This window comes from Filicampus tigris, chromosome 9 (assembly GCF_054856515.1).
Source record: "Filicampus tigris isolate MCC_2025a chromosome 9, RoL_Ftig_1.0, whole genome shotgun sequence".
NCBI classification, from domain to species: domain Eukaryota; kingdom Metazoa; phylum Chordata; class Actinopteri; order Syngnathiformes; family Syngnathidae; genus Filicampus; species Filicampus tigris.
The window spans coordinates 2,640,132-2,657,399 of NC_141225.1; the positions used below are offsets into that span (position 1 = coordinate 2,640,132).

At 41.7% G+C, this 17,268-nt stretch overlaps 1 protein-coding gene across 2 annotated transcripts; it reads right to left on the reverse strand.

Annotated features, from left to right (window-relative positions):
* Positions 1 to 232: 232 nt before the first annotated feature.
* Positions 233 to 15,468, reverse strand: ldlrad2 (low density lipoprotein receptor class A domain containing 2). Of its 2 annotated transcripts, none has more exons than XM_086040969.1 (5): positions 14,852 to 15,468; positions 9,922 to 10,407; positions 6,568 to 6,717; positions 2,209 to 2,346; positions 233 to 1,009 (listed from the first exon to the last, which is right to left on the reverse strand). In XM_086040969.1, the coding sequence occupies exons 1-5, from the start codon at positions 14,946 to 14,948 to the stop codon at positions 711 to 713; spliced, it is 1,170 nt and encodes a 389-aa protein (XP_085897095.1). In that variant the 5' UTR covers positions 14,949 to 15,468; the 3' UTR covers positions 233 to 710. The 2 variants fall into 2 exon arrangements, with proteins under 2 accessions (XP_085897095.1, XP_085897094.1); XM_086040968.1 differs by having other exon boundaries at positions 2,209 to 2,349.
* Between the last annotated feature and the right edge of the window lie 1,800 nt (positions 15,469 to 17,268).

A 17,268-nucleotide genomic window follows, 5' to 3' on the forward strand; every position in this document is an offset into this window, starting at 1 on the left:
GATCGAGAATGTACCCCCTCTCACACAAACTCAACTAGAATAGACACAAGCTCACCCGTGACCCTGTTCAGGATGCTTGGTACAAAATAGCTGGATGGTTCATGGTAGGAAGTACAGTGTTTGAATATAAACGGCCAGCAAGATCTTGACACGTGTTGTGCTCTGTAGGGCCAAACTTCCCACTGTGGAAAAGCAGCACACTGCTGGGATTGAAAGTTGAGGAGAACAGCTGTGCTGAGCAGGAGGGTGTCTTTTATTTTCATATGTGTCCGTGTCAGACATTGGGTCAAAGCTGGAAAAGTTGTTGAGTCACAATGAAATTGAAGAAACCAGTGCCACGTACAGCAAAACGATACTATAAACTAAAAGCTGCTTCTAAAAGCACCCAATAAGCTGCGCTGGAAGGTTTTGAAGAGCAAACTGTAATAGAGAACCCCTATGACGTGAAGTGAAAGTGAAAAATGCTGTGAGGATTCAGAGGTTTAATACAATCCAATACAAGTCTACACCCTGCTTCTCATAAACACATCAATGTAAAGCACAAAATTTTTTTTTCCTGTAGTCAAATATTTCAGCTATTTTACGACCTATTTCCTCCCAAAAGTTGATGTGCTCCATACAATCAGTGTCCATGTTCAGTAATCACTGCTCACTGCTCACCTAGACGCAAGTCTTTTTTCCAAATACGATCAAGCCGGCAGTCTTTTTGTCTAAAGTGCGCCAGCGGAAAGAGTTTCATCTGCGTTAGTGACCACCATGCCGGCCGGTGTCCCATTCAGCGGTGACTGTGGGGTGACTTTTGCCAGACGGTGCTCCTTGCTGTGAGTGCAGCTGTTGGCGCAGAGCTGGCAGGAGGTGCAGGCCGAGTTGCAGAATGGCAAAAAGCGGAAAATACTTATGCGCCACAGCAACCAGCCGGGGGACCAACAGCACCAGCAGAGCACTGCACATCCCACCACCAAACCCAGGATGATGTAGAGAACCAACAAGGACACAGAGGCCGGAGAGTCTGGAAAAGAATTTTCATTCTTTTTATTTTTCTATTTGGATTGGTGGTTAACATATCCTCACAGACAGAAATGAACAGTGGGACCTCTTAAATCCATCCATCCATGCATCCATTTATATACTGCTTATGTTGTTCGGGGATACAGGGAGCTGGAGTCTATCTTTTCCGTATTCAGGCTAAAGGAAGAATATATCCTGGATTGGTCGCCGGTTAATCACAGAGCACTTGCGGAGACAAACAACCATTCACACGAACTTTTAAACAAGCAACTGAACCACTACACCGTTAGTGACTATTCTAAAATCATTTTTTTGAGAGATAAGATGCATCTAAAACAGTGCTTTAGTTATTTTTCACGTGTATGACAGTTAGGGGTGTTGAATGTTGCTTAAAGCGAAAGTCAACGCAAACATATTTTTTTCAAGAATATGTTCAATGCAAGCCCACTAGTTGAAACAAGGCATTCTGATAAATATTGTGGAATAAGAGTTAATCCACTTGTTTTAGCCATTCATGTGGACATATATTTTTTTAATGTGGCTGCAAGAAACAAGGAAGGGCACCTGTGTGGGTTAAACACATATTAAAGAGTAAAATATTACATCTCTGCATCCACTGGTCATTTTCAAAGGCTTCAGCCAAAGCCTGGTTTCATTTATTGTACTTTGAGCAATCTTCTAAAGCATGAGAGGCATAGCCAATGTAAGATATAATTGTATCAAACAATCTTACTTGACAAAGGCAATAATACTCAGCTTGGATTGACACTCATAGAGGAGGTTTATTATTGTGGTTGTTGCTCGCTGAGGTGTAGAACTGCAACCACTTCACTTATGGTTGGTGGCACCTGACCGGCTCTTATAACTCTACCGGTAATCCTAGCCTCTAAATGAGCATAACTGTCACTTGTCGTCTAAATAAATGTGAATCTTTGAAATGGAAAGACGTAGCTTAATACAAAACAAAGACACTGGTACAATTTTGGAGATGTTAATTACTGCTTACCATGCAACATTTTAATGTGATCCACATAAAGCTATGACGTATTCTGCAGACAAAAACTCAAGGGTGAAGGTTGCTTCAGGGGTGGTCGACATAGTGGACGGGAGATTTATTTATTGATAGTTTACCCCACTAAGATTTCAATAACTAACCAAAATAATCATTTAAAAATGAAATTAAAGTTACATTCCACTTACCTGACACTGACTCATAATTAGGAGTGCTGTCTGCAATGCCACAATTGAAGTGTGTGGGAACTGGCACTGTGGGGGGATTTACAAAAGATGAAGGTGGAGTTGCTATTGGAGTTGGTGGCTCAGGGGGTAGAAGCTGACCTGCTGATGAAGGACAGACTTTGGTCAACCAACTTCATCACAAAGATAATGTTTTGAAGGTAAAGATAATGTTTTGAAGGTAAGAGGCAGACAGTGAACTCCGTCCATTGCAGAGGAAACAGTCCAGACCCATCCGCAATTGGTGAATATTTACAATATGGCGAGACATTAAAACATTTTTGTTGAACAGTTTTACCCTGCCACATGCAAGACACAAATAATATTAAATATTAAACATATTAAAAGTACACTTATTAAAATACACTTTTCAAACACATTGTAAACATACTTGAACCCCCGAAAAGACGTACTGTGATAAAGCGGGGAAACTGCACTCCTGCAATTTTTTGTAGTGCTCTAAAATACTTGCAAAGTGTGTCAGAAACGTTCCAGGACTAGTATCACAAAACAGATATTTTAACCCCCCCCCCTCCAAAAAAAAAAACGCCCTGAGTTTTCCGCTTCAATCTGATTGCTCTTGAGTGTTTAACTGTAACCTGAGCTCTCAGCAGCTATTGGCCTTTATTCCACATGCTTTTATATACAGTACATAACCATCTGTCAGGTCTTCAAGGGATGAGCAGAGTAATGAGTGATAGGTAGAGTCATCACCGGGGATGAGTCTACATCTTCGCGTAAGACCCGGGGATCAAATGCCAAAGGTTTCAGTGGGGGTCTGACATCACAAAGGTCGAAGAAAGCAAGACAGTCAAAGTCAGAAGTCAAAGTCATGTTGAAAGAATTCTTCAACGTGAGGGGCATTGTCTACAGCGAGTTCTTGCTACAGGGCTGGATGATCAACCAGCGGGTGTACAAAGAGATCCTCCGTCTGCTTTGTTCTTGAGAAAAGAGAGTTGTGGCAGTGGAACTTGTGGCTGCTTGACAACGCACTTACTCACAATGCCCTAAGCGTCCGTTAGTTCCTGGCCAAAGGGAACCTCCCTTCTCCGACCTGGCACCATGGGATTTTTTTCCTTTTCCCAAGCTCAAGAGGGATACGTTTTGAAGCTGTGAAGGACATCAAGATGCCTGTGAGAAGCTGCAGAGGAACCAGGAATAATTCTTCCAGGAGTGCATGAAGGTCTGGCTGAGAAGGCAGATAAAGGACGGGGGGCGAAGGGGTCAGGTGCCCTGTGAGCTGGGCGGAGGCAAAAGCCAGGGACATTGGCGGTTCGATCCCCAGCTACAGAAACTAGCTCTTGGGACATGGAATGTCACCGTCACCTCTCTGGCAGGGAACGATCCCGAGCTAGTGCGTGAGGCTGAGAGGTTCCGACTACATATAGTTGGGCTCACCTCCACACACAGCTTGGGCTCTGGTACCAGTCCTCTTGAGAGGGTGTGGACACTCTCCTACTCTGGAGTTGACCAAGAGGAGAGCCGAGCAGGTGTGGGCATACTTATTGCCCCCCGGCTCGGCACCTGTACATTGAAGTTCACCCTGGTGGACGAGAGAGTAGCCTCCCTTCACCCCCCAGGGTGGGGGGACGGGTCCTGACTGTTGTTTGTGCCTCTGCACCAAACAGCAGTTCAGAGTACCCACCCTTTTTGGAGTCCTTGGAGTGTGTGCTAGACAGTGCGCATCCTGGGGACTCCATCTCTCTGCTGGGGGACTTCAATGCTCACATGGGCAATGACAATAAGACCTGGAGGGGTGTGATTGGGCGGAATGGCCCCCGATATGAACCCAAGGGGTGTTCTGTTATTGGAATTCTGTGCTTGTTACGGATTGTCCATAACGAACACCATGTTCAAACATAAGGGTGTCCATATGTGCACTTGGCACCAGGACACCCTAAGTCGCAGTTCGATGATCGACTTTGTAGTCGTATCATCGGATTTGCGGCCGCATGTTATGGACACTCGGGTGTTCTGTGGGAGGTGCTTCGGGGATATGGGGTAACGAGCCCCTAATACGGGCTGCTTGGTCTCTGTACCACCGATGTCAGAGTATGGTCCGCAAAATCGGCAGTAAGTCAGATACGTTTCCAGTCAGGGTTGGACTCCGCCAAAGCTGTCCTTGCCACCGATTCTGTTCATAACTTTTTTGGACAGAATCTCTAGGTGCAGCCGAGGCGTTGAGGGGGTCCGGTTTGCTAGCCTCAGTATTGCACCTCTGCTTTTTGCTGGTGATGTGGTACTGTTGGCTTCTTCAAGCCGCGGTCTCTAACTCTCACCGGAGTGGTTCGCAGCTGAGTGTGAAGCGGTCAGAATGAAAATCAGCACCTCCAAATCTGAGACCATGGTCCTCAGTCAGAAAAGGGTGTCGTGCCCTCTCCAGGTCGGGGATGAGATTCTGCCCCAAGTGGAGGTGTTCAAGTATCTTGGGGTCTTGTTCGCGAGTGAGGGTAGGATGGAACGGGAGATCGACAGGCGGATCGGTGCAGCTACTGTGATGCGGACTCTGTATCGGTCTGTCGTGGTGAAAAAGGAGCTGAGCCGAAAGGCGAAGCTCTCGATTTACCGGTCGATCTACGTTCCTATCCTCACCTATGGTCACTAGCTCTGGGTTGTGACCGAGAGAACAATGGATGCTAGCGAGCGATATGGGTTTCCTCCACAGGGTGTTGGAGCTTTCCCTTAAAGATAGGGTGAGAAGGTGGCTCGGGTATCTGATTAGGATGCCTCTTGGATGCCTTCCTGGTGAGGTGTGCCACCCGGAGGAGGCCCCGGGGACGACCCAGGACATGCTGGAGAGACTATGTCTCCCGGCTGGTCTGAGAACCTCTTGGAATCCCTCCGGAGGATCTGGAAGACGTGGCTGGGGAGAGGGAAGTCTGGGCTTTCCTGCTGAAGCTGCTGCCTCATCGACCTGACCTTGGAAAAGCGGTAGATAATGGATGGATGGATGGATTAAAATGGAAATATTAAAGTCTCCAATATACTTTCCCTCCATGATCAGATGCATCTCATTCCATTCTGTGGATCATTAATGGACCGAGCATTCGTAATAAACATACTTGTGAGGGAAGGTTTGTGCCTTGACTTACAAGTTTTTCGAGATACGTATGAGCTTGACTTTGCCCTTTTTTTTTACTTGAGATACAAACAAAATTTAAAGATACAAGTATGCTTCAGATGAAACGGGTCCTTGTGTAATTTGAATACCTCGGTTAAAAAAATGCTCGAGGCAATTTTTCTGCCCAAGTACCCGATTATTTACATGTACACTGTCAGGAATAAGTCAAGCTAACTGCAGCAATAATTGTTCATGCTGTACATGACAGTAATCAGTAGCCAAGGCGGTAAGAAGGCCAACTTCAAAATAAACCTTACCTTATCAAATAATACATGGATATCAATGCCTTTGAAATTGGTTCTGGCATTGCATCGCGGCAAGACTGAGTGGACTTGTCTTCCAGCCTGTGGTTGGAGCGTTGCTGTCATAAACTGTTGCTACAGATGACAACAACACAACAACGTTCTGAAATAATGTTTGATCGTGAAGGGCGCTGAAAGACAACGCTCACATTGTATTGTATGACGCCTGTTGCTAGAGTTTAGCGCAAGTTGAGCTCTAGTGGCACTAGCAGCACTACTACTAGTCACTTTGTCTCAAAGACCATCATCTAAGGGGAGAGATTTATCTAAATCCTCAATAATGTTACTAGAGAGGAAAATTGTGTGCTGCTATGCACAATTTAAATCTAAGTATAAAATGTTGATTTGCTAAAAATGAAATCAGTTGGACTCCGGTTTCCTACCACATTCCAAAAACAAGCATGGTAAGTTGATTGGACACTCTAAACTGCCCCTAGGTGTGATTGTGAGTGCGGATGTTTGTTTGTCTCTGTGTGTCCTGCGATTGGCTGGCAACCAATTCAGGGTTTCCCCCGCCTACTGCCCGAAGACAGCTGGGATAGGCTCCAGCACGCCCGCGACCCTTGTGTGGATAAGTGGTATAGACAATGGATGGATGGATGGAAATCAGTTGGCCGTTCATCAAGTCGAAATATATAAAAAAAAAAAAAGTCAACACATACTTTGCGGAAATTCACTTATCACGGGGGATCATTGAACGTATCACCTGTAAAAAGTGAGGGATCACTGTAGTACGAACAGATTTTTTCTTTATTCATGACACCAGTCCCAGAGGTTTTGTGACACACCTTGTATACACCCGCCCCCCCAAAAAACAGGCCTTTTAAACCAAAAAATATTGTGGCTTGGAAAGAGCTATTGTGACCAAACGGTCTGGTGCCAACACATTACCTCACTGACCTTTGCACCCTGTTGTTAGATTTTCTTCCAGGTCACTTCCATCCCCGCAGTTGTCAATGCCCTTATCATCACACACCAAACTGAGTGGGATACACTTTCCATTCCTGCAAGTGAAGTAAGGCTCACTGTTGCACAATGATTGGTTGAATCCTGAGAAGAAAGAGTGTGATGTCTGTATCAAAGACAATGAGCCTCATTTACTAATAAATGCGTTGAAATGTTCTTACTTAGTTGAGCGTACAGTGTATGCAAAATCAGTCACACCACCGTGCGTATGTTAATGAATCAGAATTCATTCAAAATGACGGATTGTACCTCTCGAAGCTCTAATCTGCATAAACCACAATTTCCCTATAAAAGGGCATCAGTATCACGCATCTTGGCAAATACATGGTTTAAATTAGGAAGAGATGCCTCCAAGTTTTCTAACTATATCAATGTCAATCCTCTTGTTTATCCATTTAAGTGGAAGTCAACCCAAACATATCTTTTTTTCAAGAATATCCTCTATGCAAGCCCACTAGTTGAAACAAGGCATTCTGTTAAATATTGTGTTTGTGGAATAAGCGTTAATCCACCCGATTTTAGCCCTCTCAGGGGGCAGCCATTTTGACTCTTCTGTCGACTGTACGTGACATCACAACTATTCAGGACTCAGGTAACGACTAATGACAGCTCAGCTTTAGAAAACCTGGAGAGCCGTGATTGGTTGTTACCTGAGCCCTGAGCAGTTGTGATGTCATTTTCAGTCGACAGAAGTGACAAAATGGCCGCCTCCTGAGATGGCTGAAAACAGATGGATTTTGCTGCTCATGTTCCACAAACTCAATATTAATCGAAAGGCCGTGTTTCAACTAATGGGCATGCATACAACATATTCTTGAAAAAAATGTGTTTGGGTTGATTTCCCCTTTACAATGCAATTTATGTAAATTTATGTACAGTATGTGTATGGGGTTTATATTAATGCTAAGGTGCATTGTTAGTGTGTCGCTCCCAAAATTTACAGTACGTTTATTTTCTAATTTCTGCGTGGCTGATAGAGCGTTTTTCCTCTTTTGAATTCCATCCTCTCATATTTCCATTAAGATGCAATTTTTATAAGTATATGTATGTTTATAAGATTTATATGCATACTTAGAGTGCATTATTAGTGTACTGCTACCAACTTTACACATTTATCTGCCTACTCGATTTGTGTGGGATGATGAGTTTCTCCATTCTGGTATTTCATGCATATGTGGTACTGTATCTATGAATGCTATTTTGCTTTTCTATTGGATTCCCTGAAAAATAATTGTTTTCTTAAATATTTTACAATATTTGTTGTGGAGTGACAGCCTTGAAGAATATATTTACGTAAAACATCTAGAAAAGATGTACAATGAATTTGTGCATGGTAGTTTCTGAATAGTACCTGTAAAAAAAGAATTAGTTTTGGGGTGATCACTTTGTGCACTTCGTTTATTTAAGAAAAAATCCAGACATGACAATATATTTTCTATTTATAAATCAACTTTGTACTAATTATGTCTTGGCTTTGAACTATTCAATAATTGAAAGAATTACATTTAAGAGAATGTCACAAATGCATTTAAAGAACATGAAAATGAATTGAATTCATCTATCTTAGTTATTGAAAAGTACCGGTTTCATCAGCTCGTGTTGTGGTACAAACCGCTTCTGTTCAGAGAGGATCTTTCTCTTTTGGCATATACTGTACTGCAGTGGTTGCTCAGTCTTCTCTGCCCAACATTTTTACATTTTGTGTTGTCCTCAAAGGAATGTCCATTACCTATGAGATGCAAATCAACTACAGACTCTACATCCTCCTAAATGGTTCCATTTATTTGTGTAGAGGTTGCTTGGTGTGACCGTCTGAGATTTAGACCTGAAGAAGCCTGAAGGATTAAAGTTCAAATGTCTTCACTAACCAAGCAGTTCAGTTGCCGTGATTTTTCTTTTGCAGATTAATAATCGGTAAAGTATAAGATTTCTTGTCATTTCAGCGAGGGAAAAACCTCGCTCAATTGCAATGTCTAATTTTAGACCATTTATGGAAGTGTGTAAATAAGGGGATGGCCCATCAGTAAAGACAAAGAGACCATCCTTTAGCTTTGGAATGATGCAGGGTTTTGACAATTTTGTTTTCCAGCCTTAAGCATATTTAAGAAACATATTTAGGACTAGTGTTGGTGATACTTTATGAGCTGAAATAAATCTCAAATTATTATAGGATCTATGCATTCATATATTTTCAAATTGATTGGTAGATGACTATCAATAGCATGTTGAAACTGATGCTTCACAGCACAAGATCACAGATTTGTAAAAACAAAAACATTTAAGGATTAACTTCCTTGATCAAGGTGCAAGTCCCTCGGTGAGGTTAGTTAAGTAGGAAGTCAACTCAAACATATTTTTTTCAAGAATATGTCTATGCAGGCCCACTAGTTGAAACATAGCATTCTGATAAATAGTGCGTTTGTGGAATAAGAGTGAGTACACCCGTTTTTAACCATCTCAGGGGGCGGCCATTTTGTCACTTCTGTCGACTGAAAATGACATCACAGATGCTCAGGGCTCAGATAACGACCAATCACGGCTTAGCTTCAGAAAACAGGCGAGCTTCATCTGTAGCTAAGCCGTGATTAGTCATTATCTGAGCATCTGTGATGTATTTTTCAGTCGACTGAGATCGCTCAAAACGTGTGGATTTTGCTGCTTAACTCGTATTCCACAAACGCATTATTTATCAGAATGCCTTGTTTCTAGTTGTGGACCTGCATAGAACATCCATCCATTATCGATACCGCTTATACTCACAAGGATCGCGGGGTGTGCTGGAGCCTATCCCAGCTGTCTTCGGGCAGTAGGCGGGGGACACCCCGAATTGGTTGCCAGCCAATCGCAGGGCACACAAAGACAAACATCCACACTCACAATCACAATCACACTTAGGGGCAATTTGGAGAGTCCAATCAACTTACCATGCATGTTTTTGGAATGTGGGAGGAAACCGGAGTACCCGGAGAAAACCCACGCAGGTACGGGGAGAACATGCAAACCCCATACAGGGAGGCCGGAGCCGGGATCGAACCCTCTCGACCTCTGCACTGTGAGGCGGACGTGCTAACCAGTCGACCACCGTGCCGCCCTGCATAGAACATATTCTTGAAAAAAAATATGTTTGGGTTGACTTCCCCTTTAACGCAGAGGGGAAAAAGTTGTATGTTGCAAAATATCACAAAGTGGCGTACCTTCCAAAAAATCTCAAAAAGTTGTGTTGAGAACACCCGATTGACTCAAAGGTTTTTCACAAATATGTGTGTGTCTGCGTGTGTTTGTGTTTACCAAGTCTGAAGGATGTGAAGTCCCCCACAAAGTCTACTCTAGGCTGAGTCCCTCGAGTGACAAGTCGCAGGGTCAGGTAGTTTCCTGTCGACAGCACTGGCCGTGGTGGACTCTTCCCACAAAGAGGAGGCCCAAGAGGAGGAGAATTCCTGTCCCATCCATCATAAAACTGAACGAATGAGCCTGCATGACAGGGATCCCCTGAGCTTTCCGCAGAGGTGGGCTCCATTTTGGGGTTGACGGGAGCAGAGCCTCGTGGGGACTCGGGTAACAGAGGCGCCGGGCTCAGGGGGGCAACTCGCAACAGACTGTAGACAAGGAAGAAGCGAAAGTGGAACTGGACCTTGTCCTTTGGGGAGCTGGCCTGCATGGTGAGGTGGCAGTCGGTCCCCATTGTTACAAAGTAGTACTTTTTAGATTCTTGATGGGAGTTGATGATCATGCCATCACCCCGGATGGTCTGACCGCAGAAATCCACCACATTCACTGATAAGACAAGCACGCCACAAACAAAGTTAATTTATTACAATTACAGTGAGAGCTGCACGCAGGGTTTAATGGGCCCTCAAGGTCTGCTTATTAACTAAAGAGCGCAAAGTTCCTTAAGTTTTAACATGGCGAAACATCCATCAAAGGCTGTGCCCATAGCTGAGGGTGTGGCCTAAACTGAGCCGGCTTTCAGGCTTGCATTCGTTCGCTTGGAAAGTTCAATCTTCGCCACTGTTCCACACCCACCACATGACACTGAATATACACGAAATACAATAATTCCACCTAAGAGAAAATTTGAATTTAAAATGTATGATTTGTGGCCATTTCCTGTTGCAGATGACGCAGTCAGAAAATATGGAATGGAATACATGAATCTCCTCATGGTGACACCACAATATTTACATTTTGCTGTCAGATTCCGATAGAAACTTGGTAGAAATTTATGGAAAAATGAGTGAATTCCCAAAGAGGTTGTTCATGTAGGGAACCCCGGAAATGGCCAAAATCCCAGAAAAAAGGAAACATTCATGTCAAAATGATAGACTACTTTTGTGCCACGGCATCGGTTCTAAATTAAGTTTTGTACATCCTGTCACGATGAACATGAATGCTGGATGCACACACTGGTGGCTAGCTGCAATATTTTATAATTTTAGCAAAACATTTTTTTTCTAATTCCACATGTTGTTCTACCTTTCACCTCTGTGTTCAAATAAAACAATTAAAAATCCTGACTGGGAACAAAAGAAGAAGAAGTTATATTTATTTCAATAGTTGCCTTCACTTTAACAAAGTTTCAATCATTGCGTGTGCCCACTTGAAACACTTACATGTCTTTCTCCAAATATAACATCCGTCTCAGGAATACATTTAGTCAGTTCGTAGACAACCACATACAACGTTAAGTACTGAGCCCGTTTTGAACTTTGCTGCTTAAAAATCAACCCCAAAATTTTCTTTCCAAGAATATGTTCTATGCAGCCCCACAAGTGGAAACACAGCATTCTGATTAATATTGCGTTTATGGAATATGAGTAAAGTAGAAAAATCCACCTTTTTTTGTACATCTCAGGGGGCAGCCATTTTGCTACATTCTCTTGACTGAAAATGACATCATAGTTGCTCAGGGCTCAAGTAACAACCAATCATGGCTCAGCTTCAGAAAAACGGAGCCGTGATTGGTCGTTACCCGAGCCCTGAGCAACTGTAATGTCATTTTCAGTCAACAGAAGTGACAAAATGGCCGCCCCCTGAGATGGCTAAAAAGGCATGGATTAACTCATATTCCACAAATGAAATATGAATCAGAATGTCCATTTTTAGACTATAGTGGAGGCGCATAGAACATATTATTGCAAAGAATCACTTTTGTTTTCAACTTGTTTCCCTTGAGATACACTGTAATACATACTATTCTATCAATGCGGTTTGTTTATTCATTCATTGATTTTCCGAACCGCTTATCATCATTAGCATCACGGATGTGCTGGAGCCTATCCAAGCTGTCTATAGGCAGGCGGTAGTTATGGTACATGCGGAAGTGGTCGCCAGCCAATCACAGCAAAACGATGTAATAACATTAAAAAAACAATAATAAAATACAGGATGATAAAAATGTGCCTGTATGAAAAAAGACCCCCTTTCTAATAAATGCTTTACTCCAAATCGGTGCATAGTCCTCTTTGCATTGCAGTTAATAAATGCCCCGTTTGGATATTTGACTGACTTTATGACTTGCTCCATACTGAATCTCCACAACTGTGGAGTCCTGCAAACATACTCATATTGGTAAAAACACAACCCTAGTGGCTGAAGTTAGGAGAAAAATAGTGCTTTTAGTGGCACAGATTAGTCCAGGCTTGAGATAGACATTGAAAGAGAGGCTCTCTCAAGCAGCTCAGACAAAAAAGGATGCTCGTCCTATATGTGCGAAACTATAATGAAATAATTAAACATTGGACAGGAGGCCTTTTGTAAAAGACTGGTCATCTGTTGCTTGAGGTGAATCAAAGCCACAACATTATGTGAGTAAATAAACATACTGCTAATTTGAGAAACAAATGTGTATGAGCACACTGTTGAATTGAATTCAAATAACATTATTGATTCAACATTAATGTATGTTTAGGTTTATATTTAGTGCTTAATCTGTAGTCACTATTCACATGAGGATTTGATTCTTTTGCATTCCTTAATTAGCCTTAATGAACTTGAATTGATTGGTTGAAAAACTGGCAAAATAGCAGCAGGGAAACCATCCTAAACCATCAAACAACCTTGCAACTTCAGCAGTGTTGTTATTGCATGGGCCGGACCAGGATAGATGGGTGGGCAGATCCGGCTTTGGATTGGAAGCCCCTTTTCAGCTGCCCATCACCCGCCGCATCTGGGCCGTAGGCCAAATAAACGAGAAAATTTACAATCACCCATGGAGTTTATTAGCTCTGTTTCCATGGTACACCGTTAGCTCCTCCTACAATGACCTCCAGGAATGCTCCAAAGCTCGGGAGCCCCTGTTGATGGGAAATGCTCATTCCCTCTACTCAGCAGATGTTAGAGAAAAATAACAATTTGAGATCTTTTTTAACAATAATGTCATATATGAAATCCATCTTAAAATGTGATGGTAGTGTCACGTCACGGCATGACAGTGGGGCAGTATTGTGTCCGTAGTGCAGTAGTATAGGCGTGCTGTGCATCCATGGCTTAGCTGAGCATGGCTGATTTCACAGGAATTCATTTCATGGATACACATGCGGGCGCAGGCACACGCACGCATGCACACACTCAGAGACTCAGGTTGGTTGTTTGCCAATGACTAAATGTGTATAAGGGGCCATTATAGGATCATTATTCAGAATTAGCTCTCAAATTTACTATTAAACATCCTTCTAAACACCAGATTTTTTTTTTTTTGGGGGGGGGGCTACGGGGCTCACAAAAATAAGTCAAATGCTCTTATATGCATGACTGAATTTCTCTGCTAAATACTAGTAAAATTATCTCATACAAACTACCAAAACACGCTCATCTACACATTGATAGCGTCTAGAGACCATTTCTGAGTTATGCAGTGAAGTGTGTCAAGTGTTTATCGACGGAAAAATTTTGAGTAATGTGTATGCGTTTCATTTTCAGTATGGTGTGTGTGTGAAGGCATTTGACCTGTCTCTATGCAAGCCATCTCAGTTTAGTGTGAGAGGTTTGTTGGAACGGAACTCCTTTCTTTTGTATTTCAAAATAAAACATGACGGCTGCCCAACAGCCATAAAGTGGCCTAACTCAACCTATAGCATTACTTCGTACTGTATTGTTTTAGGATTTTTCCCATTAAGTTAATATGGAGCTTTTAGTTTTTAAAATACTTCAGTGCATGACCATTTGGTCAGCCTTGTGGTGTTGTGTACATATATTTACATGACTACTAAGCGTTTTAAGTATAGATTTGGTGTACACGGTCCCGTGACGAGAGGCAGGTTACAATATGCTGCGTGACTGTCCGGAGGATAACGGCAGTGTGATGTCAATATTGTAGGCAGCGTGTCCTCATGGGAGTGTATAGGCTACCAGTTTGTTTTAGTCGTGTGAATGACAGCATTGTACGACTCGCATGAGTGAATGTGAGAGTGTTTCAGTGTAGTTTATGGAAGTGTTTCAGTAGTGTTTAAGTGTCTTAGTAGTGTGTATCAGAGCAAGAAATTCATCCGTGCGCATGAGAGCATTCCCGAGTGTTCCAGTTTTGCACATGAGAGCATTTCCCTAATTTTCATGAGCAAAAAAAACTTCAGTAATGTTTATAAGAGCGTTTCAGTCATGTGATTGAGAGCATGTCAAAAGTGTGAGAGGCTCGCTAATCCTGAATTATGCTTCTAATGGCCCATCACAAATGTGGATGGACAACAAACAATACAATACACTTGAATTTATACTGTTACATTGTAGTAAGAAAAAATACAATTCCACAGATTTCACATATGAAAATAGATATTTAATCGTGAGTTTGTTTATGCTGTTTTAATATACAATTACATTTTGACTTCACAACTGTATCATATAACATTCTTTTTTTCATGTTTCAGTCTTTGTATTAAGTTTAAGAGAAACAAAATAATCAATTTTCTAAATGGTACTTATGAATGAGCACCATTAGTTTGTTACATTAAGTAGATTTAGATCCATTTTAATCACTCAAATGCTATTGCATGCACACGCATGCAATATGATCACAATTAAACAGTTGTGCTTTTCGTATGCAGTTTCAGTATCTTAATATTGTTGGTCTTTGAGTTAGAGAAAACAATTCTTTTCAATTAGCCTTAAACATATATGGGGAAAAATACAATTCCAGTTTATAACTGTTCGTTAAGCAATAACCTGCAATCAGCTTGTTAGGCACGAAGATTGCGCACACGTGTTCCTCGTACCGTGGATGTCTAACCTGTGTCGATGGCTGACCCTTGTAGACCCAAAAAGCAGAGTGGGAGTAACAGCGTGAGCAGTCGCCCACGGGCCACGTCCGCGTGAATCTCCATCATCCAGGCTGGCCGCGCGTCAATGGGGAAATGAGGACTCACAGAGGAAACATCAGCGCCATTCTCGCTCCGACGTGAAACGATCCCAGCCTGAACTTTAGTTGGCCGGAGGACTTTATCTAGTACTATGGACAGGCCATTATGCACAAGCACACTTTTTTTTTTTTTTTTTTTTGAAATCCCACATCTCGCCCCCCACTTACGGTCTCTGACATCTCCACGACAACAGACAACCAATCAGCCTTCAGGCAGCACAGTGGTAAAAAAATAAAAGAAAAAATAAAAGAAATGAATAAATAAACTAAAAACACACAACAAAGCTGCTTAGTTTAAAAGAAAGCCAGTGAGTGTCCTAAAACAAGACAACAGACAACCAATCAGCCTTCAGGCAGCACAGTAGTAAAAAAATAAAATAAAAAATAAAAGAAATGAATAAATAAACAAACTAAAAACACACAACAAAGCTGCTTAGTTTAAAAGAAAGTGTCCTAAAACAAATGTCCTTAGAATTTTATGTGCAGTACATATCAACATATCCTGCATGTACGCAAATTTCATTCAAAACTGCAAATTGTTATTACATAGTAAGAGACTATATATATATATATATATATATATATATATATATATATATATATATATATATATATATATATATATTTTTTTTTTTTTAGAATATCAACTAAATGCTGGAGGAGCTAAAGTGGGGCAACACAGATTTCTGGCGAGGTTATAGCCCTAGCCCCGGTGTAGCGCCATCCCTGAGTGGGATAACTTGCAATTGCAGTTCTGACCTAAATTTGATTGCAAAACAACAAACGCGCCACAACAAAGACTCTGAACAACATTCATATATTTATTACATTTTTCTTTTCTTTCTTTAAATAGTTTCAAGTTGTCAGCTTTTTTTTAAGTTTTGATTTATTCAATACAATGGCACAAAAAATGCTAATTATACAATGATGTAGTGGTAGTTTACACATGACATATTACATGAAATATTCGATTGGAAGGTCATTTAGCAAGCAATTTTTAGCATGGCTTAGCCTTACCATGTCTTCTTGTGAAATCTTACTCATCCTCCTTTTGCATTAACAATACTTGTCAGAGGATTTGCTGTTTCACCGCTGTGGAGTTGATGATTAGTCACTTTTAGAGGAGGAGGTTGTTTAGCTGCCGTGCTACAGGCAACCAGCCCGAGAGCTGCGAAGCTGCTTTTGTACACAGGGGACAATGCGATGACGTCAACAAACGTTCTGGTGACCGGCTGGTAGAGTCCAAATCTCATCAGTCAATCACAAGGAGTAGTATTTACAGACTTCCTTGCAAAGTTAATTTATGCGCTGTGAAGTTGTCAATCTGTGGGATGGGGAAGTGTGTCGGCTGCATGCGCCACATGCATGGATCGGCACACTAATTAAGTGTAATTCTGCACATGGGGGATGAAAATACAGTTGCAAGAAAAAGTATGTGAACTCTTTGGAGTTACCTGGATACCAGCAAAATGCAATGTGTTCTTCATCTAAATCTCAACAGACAAACTAATATCAAAGAAATTTTTTTTTTTTTTTCACGTTTTTGTTGGACAAACCATGTAAAACATCACAGTGCAGGCTAGAAAAAGACCGGACTGTGGGAAAGATGAATGCAGAGCTTTGGGGCAACTCTGAAATGAAAGTGGCTTGGCTACAGCCCAGACTTGAATCTGACTGAACATATCTGGAGTAATGATGTTCCCCATCAAACCTGACCTGACCTCGAGAGTTACTGTAAAGACGAATGGGCAAAACTGCCCAAAGTATGCCAATCTTGAAGCATCACATACAAAACGACTTGAGGCTGTGACTTTTGCCGGAGGTGCACCAACAAAGTATTGAGCAAAGGCTGAAAATACTTACGTACGCAATTTCTTACTTTTGACACATTTGGAAAAAAATAAAAGAAAAATCTTTTTTCAGGTTGTCATGGGTGTCAGGGTGTCCTGTAAAAGTTGGAGGGAAAAAATAACTGATTCCATTTTGGAATACAGCTGTAACATAAATTGTTCTAAAAGCAAAGCGCTGTGAATAATTTCCAGGTCCACTGAACATCACAGGACAAGCTCAGGTTAGCATTAACTTGAGTAGTCTGAAAAGTAACAATGACACTGGTGCATAGTGGGGGCTTTATCTTTTGTTCTTTAATCATTTTTGCTATTAAAAAAATCAATTAGAATCAAAAGGTGGAAGATTTTCATTTGAAAGCACACATTTTCTTTAGAATATTGACAAATCATAGTAGCTCTCTAACGCAGTGGTGGTCACCATAGTCGTTGACTGAGTAT